General features: G+C 42.2%; 1 protein-coding gene across 3 annotated transcripts in view; it reads right to left on the bottom strand.

Annotated features, from left to right (window-relative positions):
• The window catches only part of pias2 (protein inhibitor of activated STAT, 2), a 59,723-nt gene extending 44,024 nt beyond the window's left edge, over window positions 1-15,699 (bottom strand). The window contains exons 1-9 of one of the 3 annotated variants that reach the window (XM_047381352.1): window positions 15,588-15,699; window positions 9,167-9,351; window positions 8,560-8,647; window positions 8,429-8,479; window positions 4,287-4,377; window positions 4,059-4,193; window positions 3,298-3,403; window positions 706-779; window positions 79-239 (exon numbers count right to left, since the gene is read on the bottom strand). In XM_047381352.1, coding sequence (XP_047237308.1) covers window positions 79-239; window positions 706-779; window positions 3,298-3,403; window positions 4,059-4,193; window positions 4,287-4,377; window positions 8,429-8,479; window positions 8,560-8,647; window positions 9,167-9,278 — 818 coding nt within the window. In that variant the 5' untranslated portion in view covers window positions 9,279-9,351; window positions 15,588-15,699. Of the gene's footprint in view, window positions 1-78; window positions 240-705; window positions 780-3,297; window positions 3,404-4,058; window positions 4,194-4,286; window positions 4,378-8,428; window positions 8,480-8,559; window positions 8,648-9,166; window positions 9,352-15,259; window positions 15,504-15,587 lie in introns of those variants that run through there. The other 2 variants (XM_047381354.1, XM_047381351.1) reach the window with 2 other exon arrangements.
• Between the last annotated feature and the right edge of the window lie 7,651 nt (window positions 15,700-23,350).

Below are 23,350 nucleotides of genomic sequence, written 5' to 3'. Positions count from 1 at the left end.
GATTTCACAGACTTGCTCAGACTAAGAAAACTAATCAAATTTCTAACTAACAGAAATAACTAAACTGATTTAACTAACCCATCAATGATGAGATTCTCATAAGCAGCGTTCTTGTCACACACAGGACAGATCCAGGAAGGTTTCTTTTCATTCATCTGCAGGTAGAGGGCAGCATCAAAGCACTGTAGATGAGAGCATGTCACAGCTCTGCATGGTACGGTCAGTCGCATCTTACCCAGCTTAGGAAGACAACAAAAAGAAAGTCATTTCAAACACATGAACAAAAAATACTTGTTTTGATGTATTACGCTTTGTTTGTTGTATACAAATTGAGTACCTGAGACCTATTAAACATAGAATCTAGTAAACAGGAAAACAAAATGCTACAGTGTGATATTTTTAGTTCATGTCATCAATACGAATACAGTCAGGTACTTATTTTTGATAACGAAAAAGTATTCTTTAAGGTACATTATAACAAAGCTATTTGATGTATGTAGATGAAATTGAAAGTTTTAGCTCTAATTTACATAAAAAGTTTATGTGTGCATTATTCACTCATTGCGTGCATTACAGAAAAATACTACAGAAAAATTATTTCATTGTTTTGTACTGTTCCCTTTTGCTATTTTGGTGTCTCCAATTTCAGCAACTGCCCAATCTGGAATTGGTAATAATGTCAATTTACACAGATGCTTCATTTACCGGACACAGGAGTGACACTCGAAGACTAGTTGTGGCAATTTCACTGTCCGGATCTGCTGTTAACTTCTCCTTAACTGAAACACAGAAGGAAGAGGATATTACAAAAAAATATCTATTCAAAGTCATATGTGCATAACAAAATAAAACTAAATTTGCAATTAGATTTTTCCTAACTGATTTTATTACTGTACAATTCAGCTAAAAAAACTAATTTGTTAAGAAAACGAAAATTGCAGGAAGAATTTTAAAGCTGCAACAATCTGGTGGTGGGTAACAGACAGTGTGCAGGGGCTTGTAAAAGTATTCATACCTCTTGAACCTTTCCACATATTGTCACATTACAACCACAAACATAAATATATCTATTGGAATTTAATGTGAAAGACCAACACAAAGTGGAATACAATTGTGAAGTGGAAAGAAAATAAAAAATTGGGGTGTGCAAAAGTATTCAGCCCCATTTACTCTGAGTGCAACCAATTGCCTTCAGAAGTTGCCCGATGATTGCTAATAAGAGTCCACCTGTGTGTAATCTAATCTCAGTACAAATACAGCTGCTCTATGAGGGCCTCAGAGGTTGGTTAAGAGAATATTGGGTCAGGGATAAAGTTGTGGAGAAGTTTAAAGTAGGCCTAGGCTATAAAAAGATTTCCAAAGCTTTGAACATCTCACATAGCACTGTTCAATCCATCATCCGGAAATGGAAAGAGTATTGCACAACTGTAAACCTCCCAAGACAAGGCCGTCCACCTAAACTTACAGGCGAGCACTGATCAGAGGTGCAGCCAAGAGGCCCATGGTAACTCTGAATGAACTGCAGAGATCCACAGCTCAGGTGGGGGAATCTGTCCACAAGACAACTATTAGTCGTGCACTGCAAAATGTGGTCTTTATCGAAGAGTGGCAGGAAGAAAGCCATTGTTAAAAGAAAAACATAAGAAGTCCAGTTTGCACTTTACCAAAAGCCATGTTGGGGACACAGTAAACATGTGGAAGAAGGTGCTTTGGTCAGATGAGACCAAAACGTAACGTTTTGGCCAAAATGCAGAATGCTATGTGTGGCAGAGAGCTAACACTGCACATCACTCTGAACACACCATCCCCAGTGTAAAATATGCCTCCATCATGCCACCACCATAGGGACAGGGAAGGTGGTCAGAGTTGATGGGAAGATGGATGGAGCCAAATACAGGGCAGTCTTGGAAGAAAACCTGTTAGTCTGCAAAAGACTTGAGACTGGGGCGAAGGTTCACCTTCCAGCAGGACAACGACCCTAAACATAAAGCCAGAGCTACAATAGAATGGTTTCAAACAAAACATATTACTGTGTTAGAATGGCCCAGTCAAAGTCCAGGGTTTTAGGGTTTCAATCACTAGATAAAATCCCAATAAAATATTGTCAGATTACAACCACAAATGTTTGTGGTTGTAATCTGACAATATGTGGAAAAGTTCAAGGGGCACGAATACTTTTACAAGACACCCTATGTGTCAAAAAACAAAAATCTATAGGTGGAGAAATTGAGGGCTGGACTTAAAAATAATTACAGGGCACTGTGGAGCCCTACATTTGGCAAACTAAACCAGTTTTGGTATTAAGTGAATCATTTCACTGTTTTTAAGTAAGTACAATAAAACAGGGCTCCCACCACCACCGAGGGGCATCTTAGAACAGAGATGCCCTTCCTGCTCAGTTTATCCAGTCATTTCCTCTGAGCTGTCGATCAGCTGCTGCTCCAGCAGACAAACCATAGTAGATGGCTGATGCCACCAAACACTCTTCAGGAGAACCGCCTGCACTCCAAATGTCCTCAGTCTGCTACGTAGGTAGAGTCTGTTTTGATCCTTCCTATGATGTGTATCATTGTTGTGGCTCCAGTCCAGTTTGTTGTTCATGTGAACACCCTGGTACCCATAATAGCTCATCAGTGTCTGTGTGGTAGCTCGGCAGCAGTGGATATCCACCAGCAGTTCCTTAGTTTTCCCCTCATTGATCTGGAGGTGGTTCCGCTGACACCTAACCACAAGTCATATGTGCCCTGTCTATATACTCTATGTTGTCCTCATCTGTGATGAGGTCAACCAAGGGAGAGTCATCAAAGAACATTTAAAGATAAGATTCTGAGGAGTTGAGGGAGAAGGCGGCAGTGTAGCGGGTGAACATGATCAGTGCCAGCAGTTGATGTTTTAGTATGGGTGGGCCAAAGTCCAATACTAAATCTGACAGAAAATCAATGCCTGAAAAGGGCTGTGGGCCACAGATGTCCTTAATCTTACTGATTTTGGAGACCATTTGGTAGCATGGGCAAACCAAGTTATTGCAGCATTTTTAAAATCATAATGGCAGTAGGACCACATGTAACTTTAAAGGTGTGAAAAGTTGAGTGTTCTGTCCTTAAAAAGCTTGTTATTTGTCCATTCATTCAGGTCAGGTGTGTCTCAGCAGGGTAACACCAAAACAAACAAGACAGTGGGTCGCAGGCACCAGGACTGAGAACCACTGACTTAAAGCACCTTCACCAAAACGTGTATAATATACCTTTAGTGTGAAAGTGTAAAATGTGAAATTAATACAATAATTAACATTTTTACTTAGTGCCCTGGAGTGATCTGGGCTTCTGATTCCCTTCATCCTCAGTCTCTGCAGGAGCAATGGTGAAGTCAGTTGCCTCACAAGGTACACAGAAAGAGAATAGGTCTGAAAAATAACCAAAAATATAGATCTTTTAACAATAAAGTCCTGTTAAATGAATAATTGTGTTTTTTTAAGGTATGCAGGATACCAGGGGTGTAACCATTTGTTTGCACTGAAAGTTTTGGTGGAGCCCTTCCATTTCAGCACGCATACAGCTACAGCTCAAAAACGTAGAATTTCAATGAAAAGGTTTGATATTTTTTAAATCTCATTTCAGAAACTGACATTCGTATCTTATATAGGTTCGTTACACATAGAGTAAAAAATTACTTCTTGTAATGTTGATGATTTTGGCTGACAGATTGAATATTACATGAGATCAATTAAAAAAATATTTTAAACAAAACTGTAACAGGTAACTGCTCATCTATCTGGAAAAGGAGGTGCTGTCAGTTACTGATGTTTACTATCCTATAGTTTCTTTTGGAACTAGTGAAATTAGAAACAGAATCTAGAGTCAATGAAGTCAGGGAGACCAATAAGAAGTCATTGTTCAGAGTAGTTGTTAGTTCCTTGACTCCAGGGATATTTGTTTCCAAATTCTACAAACTGTGGAACACACTGACACATCATTAGACAGGACACCAGGTACTCAAAAGTACTTCAAAATCTAATTTAAATACTATGTTCAAATTAAATAGGACGTTGTTACCCTCACCTTTCCAATTTCTGGGGCCCATGTCACTGAAATCTGGTTCGGTACAGCGGATGAGAGTCTGACAAGGGAGGTAATGTTTAGGGGTCTTCCTGTTCTCTTCTGTTCAACTCCATTTTTGGGTGGTGGTGCAAATCCCTACAGGCAAAGAAAATTTAGTCTTTTCCCCCATAAAATACTTTACTGGATGGTTTATCCTTTACTTTTCTAAAGGAAAAAAAAAACACTTACAGGCAAAGGAAAAAGCTTGCCATTGACCTTTATACAAAGACTGTTGGGGAAATTATCATCTTGAAGACAGCTTGTCTCTGCCAAGCAGAACCTGAAAATTGAAAAAATTAAGAGTTTCTTAGATGCATCTTGATAGGGATACTAATAGTTTTGTCACTCTGTAGTATATAGTACTATACTGTAATAAAAGATTTTGCAGCAAAGACATTACACATTATAGTACAATTCGGTGTAGTTTATATCACAATAAATGTCAAAGGCACTTTATAAGTTTATTTATGTCCATGAACTAAATTTAAGTAATTTCAATCTAATTGCATAGATTAAATTGTAATTACATATATTCCGATTTAATCTTAGTTAGAATATAGTGCAGTCAGAAAAGAAGAATAAATGTTTAGGTAAACACAGGGCAGATGTTAGGGTTTATTACTCTTTTAAGAATTTTTTTTAAAAAGACTATGAAATACAGGTCCTTCTCAAAATATTAGCATATTGTGATAAAGTTCATTATTTTCCATAATGTCATGATGAAAATTTAACATTCATATATTTTAGATTCATTGCACACTAACTGAAATATTTCAGGTCTTTTATTGTCTTAATACGGATGATTTTGGCATACAGCTCTTGAAAACCCAAAATTCCTATCTCACAAAATTAGCATATTTCATCCGACCAATAAAAGAAAAGTATTTTTAATAAACAAAAAAAGTCAACCTTCAAATAATCACGTACAATTATGCACTCAATACTTGGTCAGGAATCCTTTGGCAGAAATGACTGCTTCAATGCGGCGTGGCATGGAGGCAATTAGCCTGTGGCACTGCTGAGGTCTTATGGAGGCCCAGGATGCTTCGATAGCGGCCTTTAGCTCATCCAGAGTGTTGGGTCTTGAGTCTCTCAACGTTCTCTTCACAATATCCCACAGATTCTCTATGGGGTTCAGGTCAGGAGAGTTGGCAGGCCAATTGAGCACAGTGATACCATGGTCAGTAAACCATTTACCAGTGGTTTTGGCACTGTGAGCAGGTGCCAGGTCGTGCTGAAAAATGAAATCTTTATCTCCATAAAGATTTTCAGCAGATGGAAGCATGAAGTGCTCCAAAATCTCCTGATAGCTAGCTGCATTGACCCTGCCCTTGATAAAACACAGTGGACCAACACCAGCAGCTAACACGGCACCCCAGACCATCACTGACTGTGGGTACTTGACACTGGACTTCTGGCATTTTGGCATTTCCTTCTCCCCAGTCTTCCTCCAGACTCTGGCAACTTGATTTCCGAATGACATGCAGAATTTGCTTTCATCCGAAAAAAGTACTTTGGACCACTGAGCAACAGTCCAGTGCTGCTTCTCTGTAGCCCAGGTCAGGCATTCTGCCGCTGTTTCTGGTTCAAAAGTGGCTTGACCTGGGGAATGCGGCACCTGTAGCCCATTTCCTCCACTCGTCTGTGCACGGTGGCTCTGGATGTTTCTACTCCAGACTCAGTCCACTGCTTCCGCAGGTCCCCCAAGGTCTGGAATCGGCCCTTCTCCACAATCTTCCTCAGGGTCCGGTCACCTCTTCTCGTTGTGCAGCGTTTTCTGCCACACTTTTTCCTTCCCACAGACTTCCCACTGAGGTGCCTTGATACAGCACTTTGGGAACAGCCTATTCGTTCAGAAATTTCTTTCTGTGTCTTACCCTCTTGCTTGAGGGTGTCAACAGTGGCCTTCTGGACAGCAGTCAGGTCGGCAGTCTTACCCATGATTGGGGTTTTGAGTGATGAACCAGGCTGGGAATTTTAAAGGCCTCAGGAATCTTTTGCAGGTGTTTAGAGTTAACTCGTTGATTCAGATGATTAGGTTCATATGATATGCTAATTTTGTGAGATAGGAATTTTGGGTTTTCATGAGCTGTATGCCAAAATCATCCATATTAAGACAATAAAAGACCTGAAATATTTCAGTTAGTGTGCAATGAATCTAAAATATATGAATGTTAAATTTTCATCATGACATTATGGAAAATAATGAACGTTATCACAATATGCTAATATTTTGAGAAGGACCTGTAAGTCTTCTTCGAGTTATACTAAGTGATTCAGACAGCACACTCAAAGCTGCGTTGGGGTCATGAAATTCCCAAATAGTAAAATGGTAAATGGACTGAACTTATATAGCACCTTTCCAGTCATACTGACCACTCAAAGCGCTTTGCACTAGAGCCACATTCACCCAATCGCACTCGCTATCGCTCACACATTCATACACCAATACGCAGATCGGTAGGCAACTTTAGATCAAGTGCCTTGCCCAGGGGTACATCGACATGTGGCAGGAGGAAGCTGGAATAGAATCCACAACTTTCAGATTGCAAGATGACTACTATTCCCACTAAGCCACAGCATGGTTCACAGAAATAGGACCAAGTCATTGTTTTGCAAGTCCCATGTTGTGTCCAAAGTCAAGACATAGTCTCGAGTCAAGTCCATGTCCTAAACGTTAAATTTCGTACCTTAAACAACTCACCTGATCAAGTATGATATAACCTGATATTATATAATTTTATCAAGTAGTACAAATATATACTTTCTGGACTTTATCAATTAACATGTAAAAGGTGTTTGCAAATGAACCATCAAGAAGAAGTAAACTTCAAAAATGTTAAATGATTTCAGTAGAAAATATAAATGATCTCCATGTTAACCAGCTACAATTGTAAAAAAACTGCTTTTACAACATTAGCTAATATCAGATCAATAAATAAATCGTACTATTTACTCTGCACAACTGTAAAAAAAAAAAAAACTCCTTTCCGAACAGATTGATTTGAATTCAATTCAGTTTATTTTAGAGACAATTCAGAACAAACAATACCTTGTTTTATAAGATATTATAGTGTTGCTAACTACCAGTATAAATGCACTTTGTTTTTGTTCAAGCTCACTGTAGAGACTGGAAGCGCCAGCATAACACACAAAGGAAGTCATTCAGTTTGGTTAAAAGAAATACTGGTCATTTTAACATGTGTCTTGACAAATACAACGATGGCAGATTGCAGTGCTAAGCACCTGATTTAAAAGCCAGTTTGTCATCTCTTTTGTTTACATCTAAGCGAGAACTCACAGAATTTGGGCTGTGTATGGAACCTGACTTACCTGCCTGCATGATTTAATAGGCCATCACACGGTGTTGCCTCTAGCCATAGCTTTCAGCCCACATGTATTACGTATTGCTTTATGATATCCATGTAATTTGTGCAGGCAAATTCAATGATAAATAATTGCTGGTCTATTTATTGCTCAGTAATATCATTGTACTTTTTTCATGTTTCTATTCTGTAACTTCACTTCATATTGTGTTAGATCTGGGTATTATGGGAAGGTTCTATACAATAGCTGGAAATTTATACAGAGACCAACTGATTTCGGATTTCCTAAATATTTATGAAAGGTGATTTGATTGTGAGAACAACCAGCAACAGGATCTGAACTTCAAAAATTCAAGAATATGAGTGCAGATGTTGCTTTTTACAGAAAACATTAACCAAAACAATTTAAACAGTCAGTAAATTAAGAAAATAATGAGTAAAGTGTTCCATTAATAGAAAAAAAGATATTTCATACAAAATGAAAATGATCTCCATGTTAATCACCTGCAACAAAAATCTGTTTTTATAATATCACGAGTAACAGAACATTAAAATTGGGTCCACGATTAAAATACAAAACAAAGAAAAAACAAACCTTTAGCTGAAGTCATAACCCATTGATGTGAAAATTAAAGTCATGTCCAATTCCTTTCATGGTTTTATCGAGTCTGTGTGTCTGTGTCCACTGCATTAATGTAGAGTTAAATGCGCCTGAAAGAGGACGTTGCCTTTGCAGCATTATTGCAAAAACCATATTGTGAGAAGGCACACTGATGGCCCCTTAATTTCTTGTTGGACAGGTGCCCTTCGTTAAGTTACTTCTGGAGCAGGACTTGAACTTTAATAATCATTTGTTTTTGTCATGACAGTTTTTATTGGATTTATGAAGAGTATCTTAAATACAAATGTTTGCCTTTAAGAGTTTTAGTTAGCAAATTAATTATAAATCTGTTGATGTCTTTTGACATTCAATATGAAATCATCTTAACAGTTTAAAGCCCCTACCTTAGTTGAATTTGAACCATATAGTCCCTTCTGCCACCTGGCAGGAAGTCTCTGTAAAACATAAGATGCAACAGACTTTAATATACACGATTTCCTAAACTGGTGAAGAAACTATAACTGACAGGTCTTACCTGGATATGCATACTTCTCGAACTTGCTGTGGTGTTAATGCAAAAATGAAATACTTTTCTTGATGGTACCTCTGTGCTGTACTTGTTCCTAAGAAACATTGCTGCTGTCATAAAATGATTTACTTTACCATTGCAAAACACACACACATTTGTATTTCCAAACTCTATTAGACCTTTGTGCTGCCTTAACATTCGGTCTTCTCAACTCTACCCTCACCTTAACCAATATACTCCTAACCTTAACCTAAGGTTTATTTGCAGTTTATGTGTAACCCTAAAAAAAGTGGTCTTTGGTCTTCAAATTTTATGATTATACCATACACACACAAACATTGTTAACTTTAAAATTCAATATTTGATTTCGCTTTGGATGTTAAAAACTAGCAGAAAAATTCAATACAAACACAAAATGCTTTACAACAAACTTCAAAGTGAAAGTATTCAGTTCTGATTCAGAAGTCCTTAATAAACAAATAAACTTTTGATACATTCTTGGTCAGACTTTAAGGTTCAAATAAGATTACAATCAACTATAATTGCACTGGTCTCTTGTAAAGACTTATTTATCACATATTTGCTATAAACAAAACTTGAAAAAATTAGAGACCTAAACTTGAGGGCTTAATAAGAACATCCAGCACATCATAGAAGGGCAGGGGTTTCATCTGTACATCAGGATGGACAGGGGGGATGAGAGGGGAAGACTGTTGAAGGTTCATGATGGTTTTGGCAAAGTACCACACAAGTGTTTCGCCTGTTAAAAGGCTGAAGTCTGTTTCACAGAGCTGATTCCTGCCAAGAGAGATAAGTGGTCAGTAAAGTTTATATACAGTCCTCAAAACAAAGGTTACAAACTGCTTCATTTCAAATAAAGACAGAGGTACTTCAAGCAGCAAAAATTAAATCTATATAAACAATACAAACCCACAAAACAATATAAAATGGCCCAATAGTAATTGAACTTGCACACTTTGGTTAACCCTCAAATCTATGCATGTACTTACAACAGCTGTAGTAGTACTACACAGTCTCTCAGATCACACATTTCTTTTTAGGGCTTTCAAATCTAGTTTAGCAGGACATTAGTGTGTTTGTTGCTTTACCTTTTTGGATTATTTTGCTTGTTAGTTGTTTAACTGTTGATCTTTTATTATGTAAAGCACTTTGGTCAACTTTATTGTTTTTAGATGTGCTATATAAACAAATTTGACTTGACCCAAGTTGTAATCACAAAGTTCATTTTCCTAAAGGTATGACAAACTGGTACACACACTGGCTGCAGAAGAAGGAAACAACAGTAAGGATGTGTGGTCAGCATTTTATGATATGACAAATCTGTCTAAAATGTCAGCCCCTAATTACCATCTGCCAAAAATTGCTAGTGAAGTTGTAATATTCCAGAAAGCATGTTACATACTTCTAAGAGATATGTTATATTCGAAGCAGGGATGGGCACAATTTAAAAAGTTTTATCACTTGACTAAACAAGGTGTCACTACAGACATGCAGAGCATTTGACAAAGTTCATCTACAAATGTTTAAGCAGCTAAAGGCCTGCTTTTAGTCAGTGGTGTATATGAACTACATGATAACAATTAAACTGAACTCTCCACTAATGTCCCTATTCCACAAGCGCTTTTTAGGTGGCGCGGCTCCGCTCCACTCGGTTTTGCTCTGCTCCGTACGGTACCAGTTGTGTTTCCACTGACGGCTGGAGCTATGGCGGCTAAAGCACCCCCTCCAGCCGTCAGTGTAGTGTGCAGTGCTGCTATTAACGTTACTGTGTGACATTGTCACGTTAAAGTAATCTGTGTGAAACGTTAAAAAATAAATGTTAAATAGAGAACAAAAACATGAACAAAATACAAATAATGTTTGTATTATTGTACATGCAAGAATGTCTTATATATGTTTTTTTAAACAATCCACTGGAATAATTATCTGGACTACAGCCCAGCGAGACTTATCAAATAAGGCTCAGGGGTTCTGATGTAAGGAGCTGTGGCAGGAGAAGCAGAGAGGAGAGACACCGCTGTCTGGACTGGTAATGCGCCAAAGTTTGTCTGAAGAAGTTACAATTTTGGGCTTTATGTGAAATTTTTTGTCTCAGCCATAACATCAACGAGGACAAGGACTTTAACGTGCCTGTGACACGCTCTTCCACACATGCAAAAATTTAAAGAAAACATCTATATATTGAAGGAACTGGGCAGTAATTGAGACATGATAAAAGACAATTGTGATACAAAAGAAGCATATTTCGATGTTACAATTTGCAGGTCCAAAGTCGCATGGAAATGACGTCTAAGGGGAAGTCTCTGGTCATTCATTGTGTGAGCATCAATGATAAACGGTCCAGGCTGAAGCCAAGTTGGGTTAAAAACAGCGTCAATATGGTGAAACGATACATTGCTGGTGGGGGCAGCAATAATATGACAGCAGCCGTTAGTCTGCACTACTTTCCTGCAGCAAAGAGGATCAGAGCTGCCTGGATCAGAGCTGGAAAACTGACGAAGGACAGATGGGCTGGTCTTACTAAGCACAGCCAGTTGTGATCGGAGGATTTCTCAGCAAACTGCTTCGAAAAACCTCTGAATTCACAAGAGAAATGATGTCAGAGGTCAGGATATCTGACAGAAGGAGAATGTTGAAGCAGAGTCTAGAGCTGTTTAGAGCATCTGATGTAAAAAGATTGCCAAAGAAAAGGTTGTTGCCGCTGTTGCTAGATGGATCAAGGCTCAGCAGTTAAGAATACTTCCCTGTCACAAAAGTACATTTAGATATTGCAGTTATTGGTAATAATTGAAAATACAAAATAATAATTTTTATTATTATTAATAATATGAAATTAGTATTATTAAAATAATATAAATTACACACGCATACAATATATTTAAATAAATGTTTCTCTAAAGATTCTAATGTAAAGTAAAAAAAAAATGACACTAGGTAGTGTCTTCAGATCTTGAATCATCCCTTGTGTTTGCTGTTGCTGTTCCATGCTGCTCACTTCACCTCCGGTTGTTTTACCATTTACTGTAACCCCGGATTTACATTGTATCTGCTCTGGTCCGGTCTGCTGCGAACCCCAGAGGAGCTAATTATTACACGTGTATTTATAAATATATGAGTGTATTTATTAATATAGCAAGATCTAGTCCATCTTTAGTGAATTAATTTGAAATCCTCATGTTGTGCTCGATCTGTTTCCTGGCGGTGCAGTATGATTCCTCTATATTGACTCCGGCCGTGCTCCGGCATCCGGCGAAAATAGACTCTGGTCGTATTAGAGGCCGTCTGCACATCCGCACGTCGCAGCGTTGACTTTCTTCTCCCGACTGCTGCGTCTCTCTGTGATAGTGACTGAAATATATCTAAAGAAATATCAGATTCTTCGCTGCTGTCTGGGTTGCTGCCATTGTAGCAGCAGTCAGTTTACGTGCAGGAGTTCCCTTTTGACGTCATAAAAGAGCGCAACAAAATCGCAAAGGAGTAAACTATAAAGGCCGTTATAGTGAAATATAAGACCATATATCTGAACAACTTTTCATTTCTGTGGCATGAATTTACTTTTCGAAATATTTTATCAATGTTTTCTTTCCATAAATGTAATTGGATTCATCATGAAGATTCAATGTCACCGACACTTTACAGCACAGCTGCTCTCCGCCTCCTCCCTCCTCCTGCCGTTGCTGGTTCGCTTGAGGACTGTCAATAAATTTCCGAACCAAACACTTTGTTTCATGATGGTTTGTTTTGTGTATTTTGGGGGAAATGTTTGTACGTCATAACAGCTGATTTTATTTTGATCAGCTGATTTAGAATGTTATTAAATACAGCTCTCCATACCTGCGTGTAATTCAGAAAGCTGATGTGTGATTTTTCTTTTCTTTCAGCCTTTAGCCATGGCTTATGATTTGTAAAAGGCTGAAGTCACCGAGGTGGTTAAAAAGCTCCACGGTGGCAAGGCTTCGGGGGTGGATGAGATCCGCCCTGAGTACCTCAAGTGTCTGGATGTTGTAGGGCTGTCATGGTTGACACGCCTCTTCAACATTGCGTGGCGGTCGAGGACAGTGCCTCTGGACTGGCAGACTGGGGTGGTGGTCCCCCTTTATAAGAAGGGGGACCGGAGGGTGTGTTCCAACTACAGGGGGATCACACTCCTCAGCCTCCCTGGTAAGGCCTACGCCAGGGTATTGGAGAGGAGAGTCCGACCGATAGTCGAACCTCAGCTTCAGGAGGAACAGTGTGGTTTTCGTCCCAGCCGTGGAACACTGGACCAGCTCTATACCCTCTACAGGGTGCTCGAGGGTTCATGGGAGTTTGCCCAACCGGTTCACATGTGTTTTGTGGACCTGGAGAAGGCATTTGACTGTGTCCCTCGTGATGCCCTGTGGGGGGTGCTCCAGGAGTATGGAATCGGGGGCCCTTTATTAGGGGCCATCCGGTCCCTGTACGAGCGGAGCAGGAGTTTGGTCCGCATTGCCGGCACTAAGTCGGACCTGTTCCCAGTGCATGTTGGACTCCGGCAGGGCTGCCCTTTGTCACCGGTCCTGTTCATAACTTTTATGGACAGGATTTCTAGACGCAGCCAAGGGCCGGAGGGGGTCTGGTTTGGGGACCAGTGGATTTCGTCTCTTCTTTTTGCAGATGACGTGGTCCTGCTGGCCCCCTCTAGCCAAGACCTACAGCATGCGCTGTGGCGGTTCGCAGCCGAGTGTGAAGCGGCTGGGATGAGGATCAGCTCCTCCAAGTCCGAGGCTATGGTACTCGACCGGAAAAGGGTGGCTTGTCCTCTTCAGGTTGGAGGGGAGTTCCTGCCTCAAGTGGAGGAGTTTAAGTATCTCGGGGTCTTGTTCACGAGTGAGGGAAGAATGGAGCGGGAGATCGACAGACGGATCGGTGCGGCTGCCACAGTAATGGGGGCGCTGTGCCGGTCCATTGTGGTGAAGAGAGAGCTGAGCCGAAAAGCAAAGCTCTCAATTTACTGGTCGGTCTACGTTCCTACCCTCACCTATGGCCATGAACTTTGGGTCATGACCGAAAGAACGAGATCACGGATACAAGCGGCTGAAATGAGCTTCCTCCGTAGGGTGGCTGGGCACTCCCTTAGAGATAGGGTGAGGAGCTCGGCCATCCGGGAGGAGCTCGGAGTAGAGCCGCTGCTCCTCCACATCGAGAGGAGCCAGTTGAGGTGGCTCGGGCATCTATACCGGATGCCTCCTGGACGCCTTCCTCGGGAGGTGTTCCAGGCACGTCCCACCGGGAGGAGGCCCAGGGGACGGCCCAGGACACGCTGGAGGGACTATGTCTCTCGGCTGGCCTGGGAACGCCTTGGGCTCCCCCTGGAGGAGCTGGAGGAGGTGTCTGGAGAGAGGGACGTCTGGGCGTCTCTGCTGAGTCTGCTGCCCCCGCGACCCGGTCCTGGATAAGCGGAAGACGACGAACGAACGAACGGACGAACGAATATTTGGGTTTGACCCTCTCCGGCCATTGTGGTCCTGAATATTATTGTAGTCGCTCTTGAGTTTTATTAACTTTTCCCTGCACCACCTCAGCAAAAAACTTCTGATTTCTCCTGGTCCCAGGGCCAATCAGTGAACAACAGTCTGTTCGCGTCACATGTAGTCCCTACCCAGCCCTGATCGGACCTGCTCAGGAGCAGGTACCAAAAAACTAGGTACCAGTACAGAAAAAGCAGTAATGGAAAAGGTCGCAGAGCGGGCCGAGTGGAGCGGAGCCAGGCCAAATTGAGCCAGTGGAAAAGGGGCATAAGTTTGTGCCCTGAGACAAATATTCGAAAGAAAAAAATAAAACTAAGACATTACAAAACTTTATAAACAGGCCTTCTAGGGTGCGGGCTTAAGTAGGGGGGCACAGTAAGCTGGTACAGTTGCCTTAGCACCCAGTTAGAATGTGCTTGTTAGGCATGCAAATGGAAACAGGTGCTGTTGTTCAATTTGAATTGTACATGTTCTAAAATCTATTCTTAGTGGAATGTGGAATAGGTATATTAATATGACAAAAACAACAATACAACTTTCCCTGGCTTGTGGTCATGAAAGCTGATTCAATAGCATGTTGGTTGTTATGACCTTTAACAGACAGATCATTGTCTAAAGCACTGGTAAGCCTTAAAAAAAAAAAAAAACATAAAATAGCACAGAAGCTCAATCAAAGTCTTCCAATGACTTCCCATTAAAATCCAATAACAAAAAAACTAGATTGCATGTAACCTCTGCATCAAACTTTGTCCTCACAGACATCTTCCACTGAATATGACAGGCGAGAGTGACGTTTGTAGCTTCAAAGCATTATCAAATGTTAAAGCACACTCCTCTGCATGGCTGCTGACCTAGCTACGTAAACACATGAAAGCGCATTTTAAACAAATCTAATGATAAAATGCTCGATGTAACTCCAAGGGGATCTTATTGTACTTGGCCAGAGGAGGAAATGACTGCGGCTCATTTTGTTCTTTAGTTACTTTTTACCCAGCCACCTACTTTCTTGTATCAAAGCACTTATCACTTCTAGGCATAATGGTAGACTATTAACGATCACTTTAGGCACGTCTTTAAAAATGAAAAATAAATAGAAACATCTATATTCAGCATTTCCATATTGTACTCCAAGAAATGATTAGACTACTCCAGACAACAGAGTTCGTACAATTCAACTTTCCAAAACAAGTGCTTACTTAATGTATTACTGCCTTTCCATTCTTTTCTGAACCATCTCTTTTTCACTCAGTACAATCATTCGTACCGATATTGGTACTTAGGAAGAAAATCTTACTGAACGTTTCGTTTTTAGCAAGTTAAACACAAAGGGATGCCTCTGTGAAAATAAAACTGTTAGCATACAGCTAAACGTAAAGGCATTGAAGATGTTGCCATTGAAATCCTGCGTATTAGTGTCCTCCAACTGTTTCAGTTCAGGGCGGTATATATTTACAGGTCTAACTTTCAAACATTCGTGAAAAGTTGAACTAACTTAAAAAACTACGAGTTTTTGTTTTCGCCAACCTGTAATCCCCCGTTCTCTGCCATTTTATTGTTCCGGGTAAGTCCTTCCGTTTTCCAGAGGCGTGGCGTTTTCTTCTTCTTCTTCTTCTTCATTGCGTTAGGAACTGTGGGCAGAATCATACGCTGTTGAGATCTGTCAGTGTGTCCGTCATATTGGTAGAGGCATATTGGTGAACTAATACAAATAAAGGGACTTTATTTCATGAAGCACATTTTGACGGAGAGATTTACGTTAATGCCTCGTCTTCATTTATTCACACACACACACACACACACTTCAGCATTGCTGAACTTGGGAAACAGGCACAAAAAACAATGTATTAGTAATTCACGTTTCATCAGCTGTAGAGGTACAGCAGTGCAAAAAAACAGTGTGTTTCACTTTATTAATATATGAATAGTAGTAATGAATGTGGATGTGTTGTTTTCACTTTGGTGCAGTGGTGCAGTCTTAGTTTGTGGAACACAGAAACAACAAGCGACATCAGCACATAGTAATGGTTATCAATTCCACCAATGCTGTTCGTAGCTCGTTCTGGTTCCTGAACGTGATTTCGAACCGGTGATGTGTGTTTCCACCAACGAACAGATGTTCCAGAGAGTGAACTCTGGTTCAACTCGGGCACCACAAAACCCTTGGTTCTTCTGCAACTACAGCGTCATCCGTGTGTGGGTCGAAGCTGCAGACAACAGAAGCAATAAATATGTTGGCGAAGACGAAGAAAGTACCTTATAAACATTATTTATATTTTTGCAAAAACACACTAAATATGCATTGCTGAACTTGCAAATAAAAACATTTACCATTGTTCTTGCATGAAGTCTCCGTCTCCTTTTCCGTATAAAGTATAGTTTATAGATGCTTTCTTTTTGCATTAAAAGGAACAATGCGTGCAGCTCATTACCATGCTACAGTGCCTTGTGAAAGTACTCGGCTCCCTTGAACTGGTCAACCTCTTGGCACATTTCAGGCTTCAAGCATAAAGATATAAAATTCTAATTTTTTGTGAAGAATCAACAACAAGTGCGACACAATCGTGAAGTGGAATTAAATTTATTGAATGAGTCAAACTTTTTTAACAAATAAAAAACTGAAAAGTGGGGCGTGCAATATTATTCGGCCCCTTTACTTTCAGTGCAGCAAACTCACTCCAGAAGTTCAGTGAGGATCTCTGAATGATCCAATGTTGTCCCAAATGACTGAAGATGATAAATAGAATCCACCTGTGTGTAATCAAGTCTCCGTATAAATGCACCTGCTCTGTGATAGTCTCAGGGTTCTGTTCAAAGCGCAGAGAGCATCATGAAGACCAAGGAACACACCAGGCAGGTCCGAGATATTGTTGTGGAGACGTTTAAAGCCGGATTTGGATACAAAAAGATTTCCCAAGTTTTAAACATCCCAAGGAGCACTGTGCAAGCAATCATATTGAAATGGAAGGAGTATCAGACCACTGCAAATCTACCAAGACCCCGCTGTCCCTCTAACATTCATCTCGAACAAGGAGAAGGCTGATCAGACATGCAGCCAAGAGGCCCATGATCACTCTGGATGAACTGCAGAGATCTACAGCTGAGGTGGGAGAGTCTGTCCATAGGACAACAATCAGTCGTACACTGCACAAATCTGGCCTTTATGGAAGAGTGACAAGAAGGAAGCCATTTCTCAAAGATATCCATAAAAAGTCTCATTTAAAGTTTGTCACAAGCCACCTGGGAGACACACCAAACATGTGGAAGAAGGTGCTCTGGTCAGATGAAACCAAAATCGAACTGTTTGGCCACAATGCAAAACAATATGTTTGGCGTAAAAGCAACACAGCTCATCACTTTGAACACACTATCCCCACTGTCAAACATGGTGGTGGCAGCATCATGATTTGGGCCTTCTTTTCGTCAGCAGGGTCAGGGAAGATGGTCAAAATTGATGAGAAGATGGATGGGGCCAAATACAGGACCATTCTGGAAGAAAACCTGTTGGAGTCTGCAAGAGACCTGAGACTGGGACGGAGATTTATCTTCCAACAAGACAATGATCCAAAACATAAAGCCAAATCTACAATGGAATGGTTCACAAATAAACGAATCCAGGTGTTGGAATGGCCAAGTCAAAGTCCAGACCTGAATCCAATTGAGAATCTGTGGAAAGAGCTGAAGACTGCTGTTCACGAACGCTCTCCATCCAACCTCACTGAGCTCGAGTTGTTTTGCAAGGAAGAATGGGCAAGAATTTCAGTCTCTCGATGTGCAAAACTGATAGAGACATACCCCAAGCGACTTGCAGCTGTAATTGTAGCAAAGGTTGGCGCTACAAAGTATTAACGCAAGGGGGCCGAATAATATTGCACGCCCCACTTTTCAGTTTTTTATTTGTTAAAAAAGTTTGACACATCCAATAAATTTCATTCCACTTCACGATTGTGTCCCACTTGTTGTTGATTCTTCACAAAAAATTAGAATTTTATATCTTTATGTTTGAAGCCTGAAATGTGGCAAAAGGTTGAAAAGTTCAAGGGGGGCGAATACTTTCGCAAGGCACTGTATGTTATGCCCACTGTTGATGAATCATGTTTGGTTCCCAAAACTTGTGGAAACACGCATCGGTGCTCAACAAAACACAAAGTTCGAAGGTACGCAAACCGAACAGGTTCAAGAACAAGATTTCCTTTGGTGGAAAAACACCAATGATGTGCCTGTATTGGGCAATGGTGAAATGGTTCTGGACGATGCAGGAACTCCGCCAGATTACCCCAACTGTTATTGTGGTGAAAACCTGGCTTGGTTAGGGTTAGGGTTAGGGGTTAAGGGGTAACAGAATTACTGGATTGGACTGAAATAGAGAAAACTTGAGTTAGATGAAACAAACTTTAGTTACTTGAACTAAATACAAAGCGGACTGAAACTGTATGTTGTATCTATAAAACTGGGTAAGACAAACTAAGATTATAAGATATAATATGCCCTTCATTTTTTGTGTTCATCAATAAGTGAGTTTTTATTTTTAATAAGAACTAAACCAAGCACTATTTAAAACAATTGCAACTGCCAAAAATAGTGATCTCATTTTTAAATGTAATAAGGACAGCGGCTACAGTGACACATGGGGAAGACCCATGTGTCAAGGGGGGAATATGTTACATCTGGTAAAGCATTAATCCTACACTATAAATTTTTCTGACTATGCAAATAATTTTTTGCAGATCCTGCATAATTTGTTGCAAACACGGGGGAAGAAGTATTGCCTAGTGGTAATAGATTAACCTAGTTACACATTTCTTCCCCACATATGGAATCCCACAGATTATAAGGTCAGATAATGGAACTCATTTTATAAATAAACTAATAGAACTAAGTTCTAGAGCACTAGGGGTTCAGTTAAAGATTAAGGAAAACAATAGCTCAGGAGGCAGAGAAAAAGAAAAGAGGAGAAAGAGCAGCTACAGAATCAGCTCCTTAAATTGCAGCTGCAAGAGGCCAAAGAGAAAATTAAATAAGAGAAAGGTGATTTAACTGAAAATGTAATGTTAGCTGCAGCTCAACCTGTTCCTCCAGCAGCACACAACCCTATGTCTATGACTGATCAGTGGCAAGGAGGGGGGTACTCCCTCCTGCACCCTATACATTTTAATGATAACAGGTACAGTGTCCCCGGTCGTGGAGGCAGATGGCATGTTGGTGGTCGGCTGGTCGTGGTATATGGTGCGGAGCACCCAGAGGAAGGGGTGGAGCCAGCAGGGCACTGGGAGATGTGTGCTCGAAGTGTGCAGCGTGGGCACAGCAGATCCCACGTTGCCTGCAAAGGTGGGAGAGAACTGTCTGAATTTTTGAGTGGACACTGGAGATACTTATTCCACCATAACAGAGCAACCTCCTAAACCACTGCTCTCTACCAAGACTGTTTCTGTGATGGGCTTCTCAGAGGCTGCATAAATTCTTCCTGTTCAGATTGGGACTCAAAGAGTAACTCACCCTTTTGTGCGTTCACCCAGCACACCTGCTAATTTGCTAGGCAGAGACTTATTAGTGAAGCTGGGAGCATCAGTGTTGTGTGGTACTGATGGGTTAACGATAACTTTTCCAGATGGTTCCTCTTTGGCATGTGGACAAATGCTTCAGCATGGACAATATTTTTTACAGCCAGTTGCAGAGGCATATATCTACTGGACACTGTTGACCGAACCTCCAAGCAGCATCTTCTCGGTGTGTCAGCTGTGGAAACCCTGGATTCAAAGTCTCTGCCCCTGCACCTCTCCGCCTGACCCGCCCCATGTCACTCTGTTCTATGACCGTTGTCACACTGAATGGTACCAGATTTGTTTAATGAAACAGTAGAAGGTAGGACATGGTTTATTTCATCCAAAAATGCTTATGTGGCTCCTGAGGGTGTGGCTGCAACAGTTGATTTAACACCTGACCAAGCAGAATAGTATTTACTGTCAGATGAAGCTGTTCCTCATGTTTCTCTTTCTTTGCATCCTGCGCATCAAGCTAAGGAATTGAGAGGAGTGGTAAAGCACTCTCTGGCAGCTGGGGACTGGCAGGACACCTCAGTCACCAACTTAATTTTGGTTACGGAGTTCTCAAAACAGGTTCCAGAGAAACCAACCGAGGGACCTCTGCCAACCACGTCCGAAGCTGAGTGGATCCTGCTGAAGGTGATCAAAAGGAAGTGGTCAGAGCCCAGGTGGACGGGTCCATTCCAGGTCACAGAGAGAACCTCACATGCAGTGAGGGTCAAGGGCAAAGGAGACACGTGGTATCTTTGGAGCCAGTGTGCAGCAGCAGAGGCACCACAGAGATCGCTGCCAGAGGTCCAGCAGAACCTGAGGGACAACATCAGCACACCAGAAGATCTTTCTCACCCAATTCAAGGGGCAGAATAATCCCCTAGGGTGAGAAAGCGTTCATTTACACCTAAAGGTTAGTCTACACCTTAGGTGCACCGTCAGATCAGTGGTTCCACCAATAGGGGCAGAATAATCCCCTGGTGAGACCACTTAGCTCCAGGTCAGTCTACACCTGTGAGTGAAGACCAGGACATCACACAGAAGAGGCGGATGTGATCGAGCTTTCCTCTCTTTCACTGGTGGTCGTAGCTGCTCTCCCACCGAGAACTGAACTGAACACTCTGAACTTTAAAAAAACAATAATAATAATAACGTCTTTTGTGTTTCACCATGTTGTTAATCCTCATCTTCCTTTGCAGGTACCTTCGAAACGAATGGGAGGTGAAAATCTAGGACCCAGTCCCCTTAAGGGTTGGGTCATGGTAGGTATAGGTGTTTTAGCATTCTTCATTGTTACATTGATTTTCGGATTGTTCTGTGAACTGCCTTTCCAAGCATGCTCCAGTCATCCAGACAATAAAGTATCAATACGCAGCGCTCCACCCATTGCCAACAAAACCAGGGCTGGCCCTTTTACCCCTCTACGGAGAAATGGCACATACACTTGCTTTAACTTCACTTCCAAAACCCCGCAGGTGAATGTTGGGAAAATTCCTCGCGATTGGTGCAACTCCCGTGTCAGGCTCAGTGATAGGTCCTTGGGCAAGATCAGGACTTTATTATTATTGTGGAGGACACCGCCTTCTGATTAGGATCCAAAATAATACTATTGGAGTGTGTGCCTTGGTTAGGTTGCAGGCACCTCTCCTCTTGTTAGGAAAAGACCTTAAGTATCTTCCTTCAACACACGCCCAAAGCACAGCTTTAACTAGGAGAAGGCGTAGACATATCATAAAACGGAGCGCAAACACCTTTGACTTAAGCAAAGACTCACCCACTTACATTGATGCAATAGGAGTTCCTCAAGGCGTACCTAATGAATATAAATTAGCGGATCAAGTCTCAGCAGGCTTTGAAAACATCCCCATTATAACAGCTTTGTTCCATGTTAATCCCAATAAAAACGTAGACCGCATCAACTACATCCATTACAATGTTTTACGTCTAGCTAACTTAACAAGGGATGCAGTAGAAGGCCTGTCCGAACAATTGGCACCAACCTCCCTCATGGCTGTGCAAAACCGAATGGCATTAGATATGTTGTTAGCAGAAAAAGGGGGCGTCTGTTCGATGTTTGGGGATATGTGTTGCACTTTTATTCCCAACAACACTGCACCTGATGGTTCCGTCTCAAAAGCTTTAGAAGGGTTAAAAACACTTTCCACGACCATGCATGAGCACTCAGGAATAGACAATCCGTTAGAAGACTGGATGACGGGCATGATTGGACACTGGAAAGGGTTGATTATGTCATTGTTTATTTCCATTGCTGTTTTTGTAGCTATTATGGTTACCTGTAGATGCTAACGAGGAGGAGGATGAAGATTAACCCGTAAGAGTAAATTACAGGGCGTCTGATATGTATTACTGTCTAGGGAGCAGAAGGATGGTAGAATATAGGGGTTTGAGTGCTCAAATGATCCTAGAGGCTATGTTGTCTGGGGCCTAAATGCCCCTGGTAGGGTCTCCCATGGCAAACAGGCTCTAGGTGATGGGTCAGACAAAGAGTGGTTCAAGAATCCCTCATGAAGAAAAAAATATTGAGGCACGTGATGTCGCCCGGTACGGCGGAGCCGGGGTCCCACCCTGGAGCCAGGCCTGGGGTCGGAGAGCGCCTGGTGGCCGGGTTGCTCCTCGCGGGACCCGGCCGGGCCAAGTCCGAACGAGAGACGCGAGGCCATCCCCCAGTGGGCCCACCACCTGCAGGGGGAACCATGAGGGACCGGTGCAAAGAGGATTGGGTGGCGGACGAAGGTGGAGACCTCAGCGGCCCGATCCCCGGATGCTTAGGCTGGCTCTAGGGACGTGGAATGTCACCTCGCTGGGGGGGAAGGAGCCTGAGTTTGTGCGGGAGGTCGAGAGATATCGACTAGAAATAGTCGGGCTTGCCTCCACGCACAGCGTGGGCTCTGGAACCCATCTCCTTGAGAGGGGTTGGACTCTGTTCTACTCTGGAGTGGCGCACGGGGAGAGGCGGCGGGCTGGTGTGGGTTTGCTTGTTGCCCCCCAGCTCAGCCGTCTTGTGTTGGGGTTTACCCCAGTGGATGAGAGGGTCGTATCCCTGCGCCTTCGGGTTGGGGAGAGGTCTCTGACTATCATTTCAGCCTACGGGCCGAGTGGCAGTGCAGGGTACCTGGCCTTCTTGGCGTCCCTGTCGGGGTGCTGGATAGTGCCCCTCCCGGGGACTCCATTATTCTGCAGGGGGACTTCAACGCCCACGTGGGGAACGACAGTGACACCGGGAGAGGCGTGATCGGGAGGAATGGCCTCCCCGATCTGAATCCGAGTGGTGTTTTGTTGTTGGACTTCTGTGCTAGTCACGGATTGTCCATAACGAACACCATGTTCAAACATAAGGGTGTCCATCAGTGGACTTGGCACCAGGACACCCTAGGCAGGAGGTCGATGATTGACTTTGTTGTCGTATCATCAGACCTTCGGCCGCATGTTTTGGACACTCGGGTGAAGAGAGGGGCTGAGCTGTCCACTGATCATCACCTGGTGGTGAGTTGGATCCGCTGGAGGAGGAGAAAGCCAGTCAGACTTGGCAGGCCCAAGCGCATAGTGAGGGTCTGCTGGGAACGTCTGGCAGAGCCCTCGGCCAGGGATGTATTCAACTCCCACCTCCGGGAGAGCTTCGACCGGATCCCGGGGGATGTTGGAGACATAGAGTCCGAGTTGACCATGTTCTCCGCATCTATTGTCGATGCTGCTGCCCGTAGCTGTGGCCGTAAGGTCTGCGGTGCCTGTCGCGGC

This window comes from Girardinichthys multiradiatus, chromosome 12, assembly GCF_021462225.1.
Source record: "Girardinichthys multiradiatus isolate DD_20200921_A chromosome 12, DD_fGirMul_XY1, whole genome shotgun sequence".
NCBI lineage: Eukaryota > Metazoa > Chordata > Actinopteri > Cyprinodontiformes > Goodeidae > Girardinichthys > Girardinichthys multiradiatus.
Note: the sequence above shows the minus strand (reverse complement) of the source record. Positions and strands in the feature narration are given on the sequence as shown.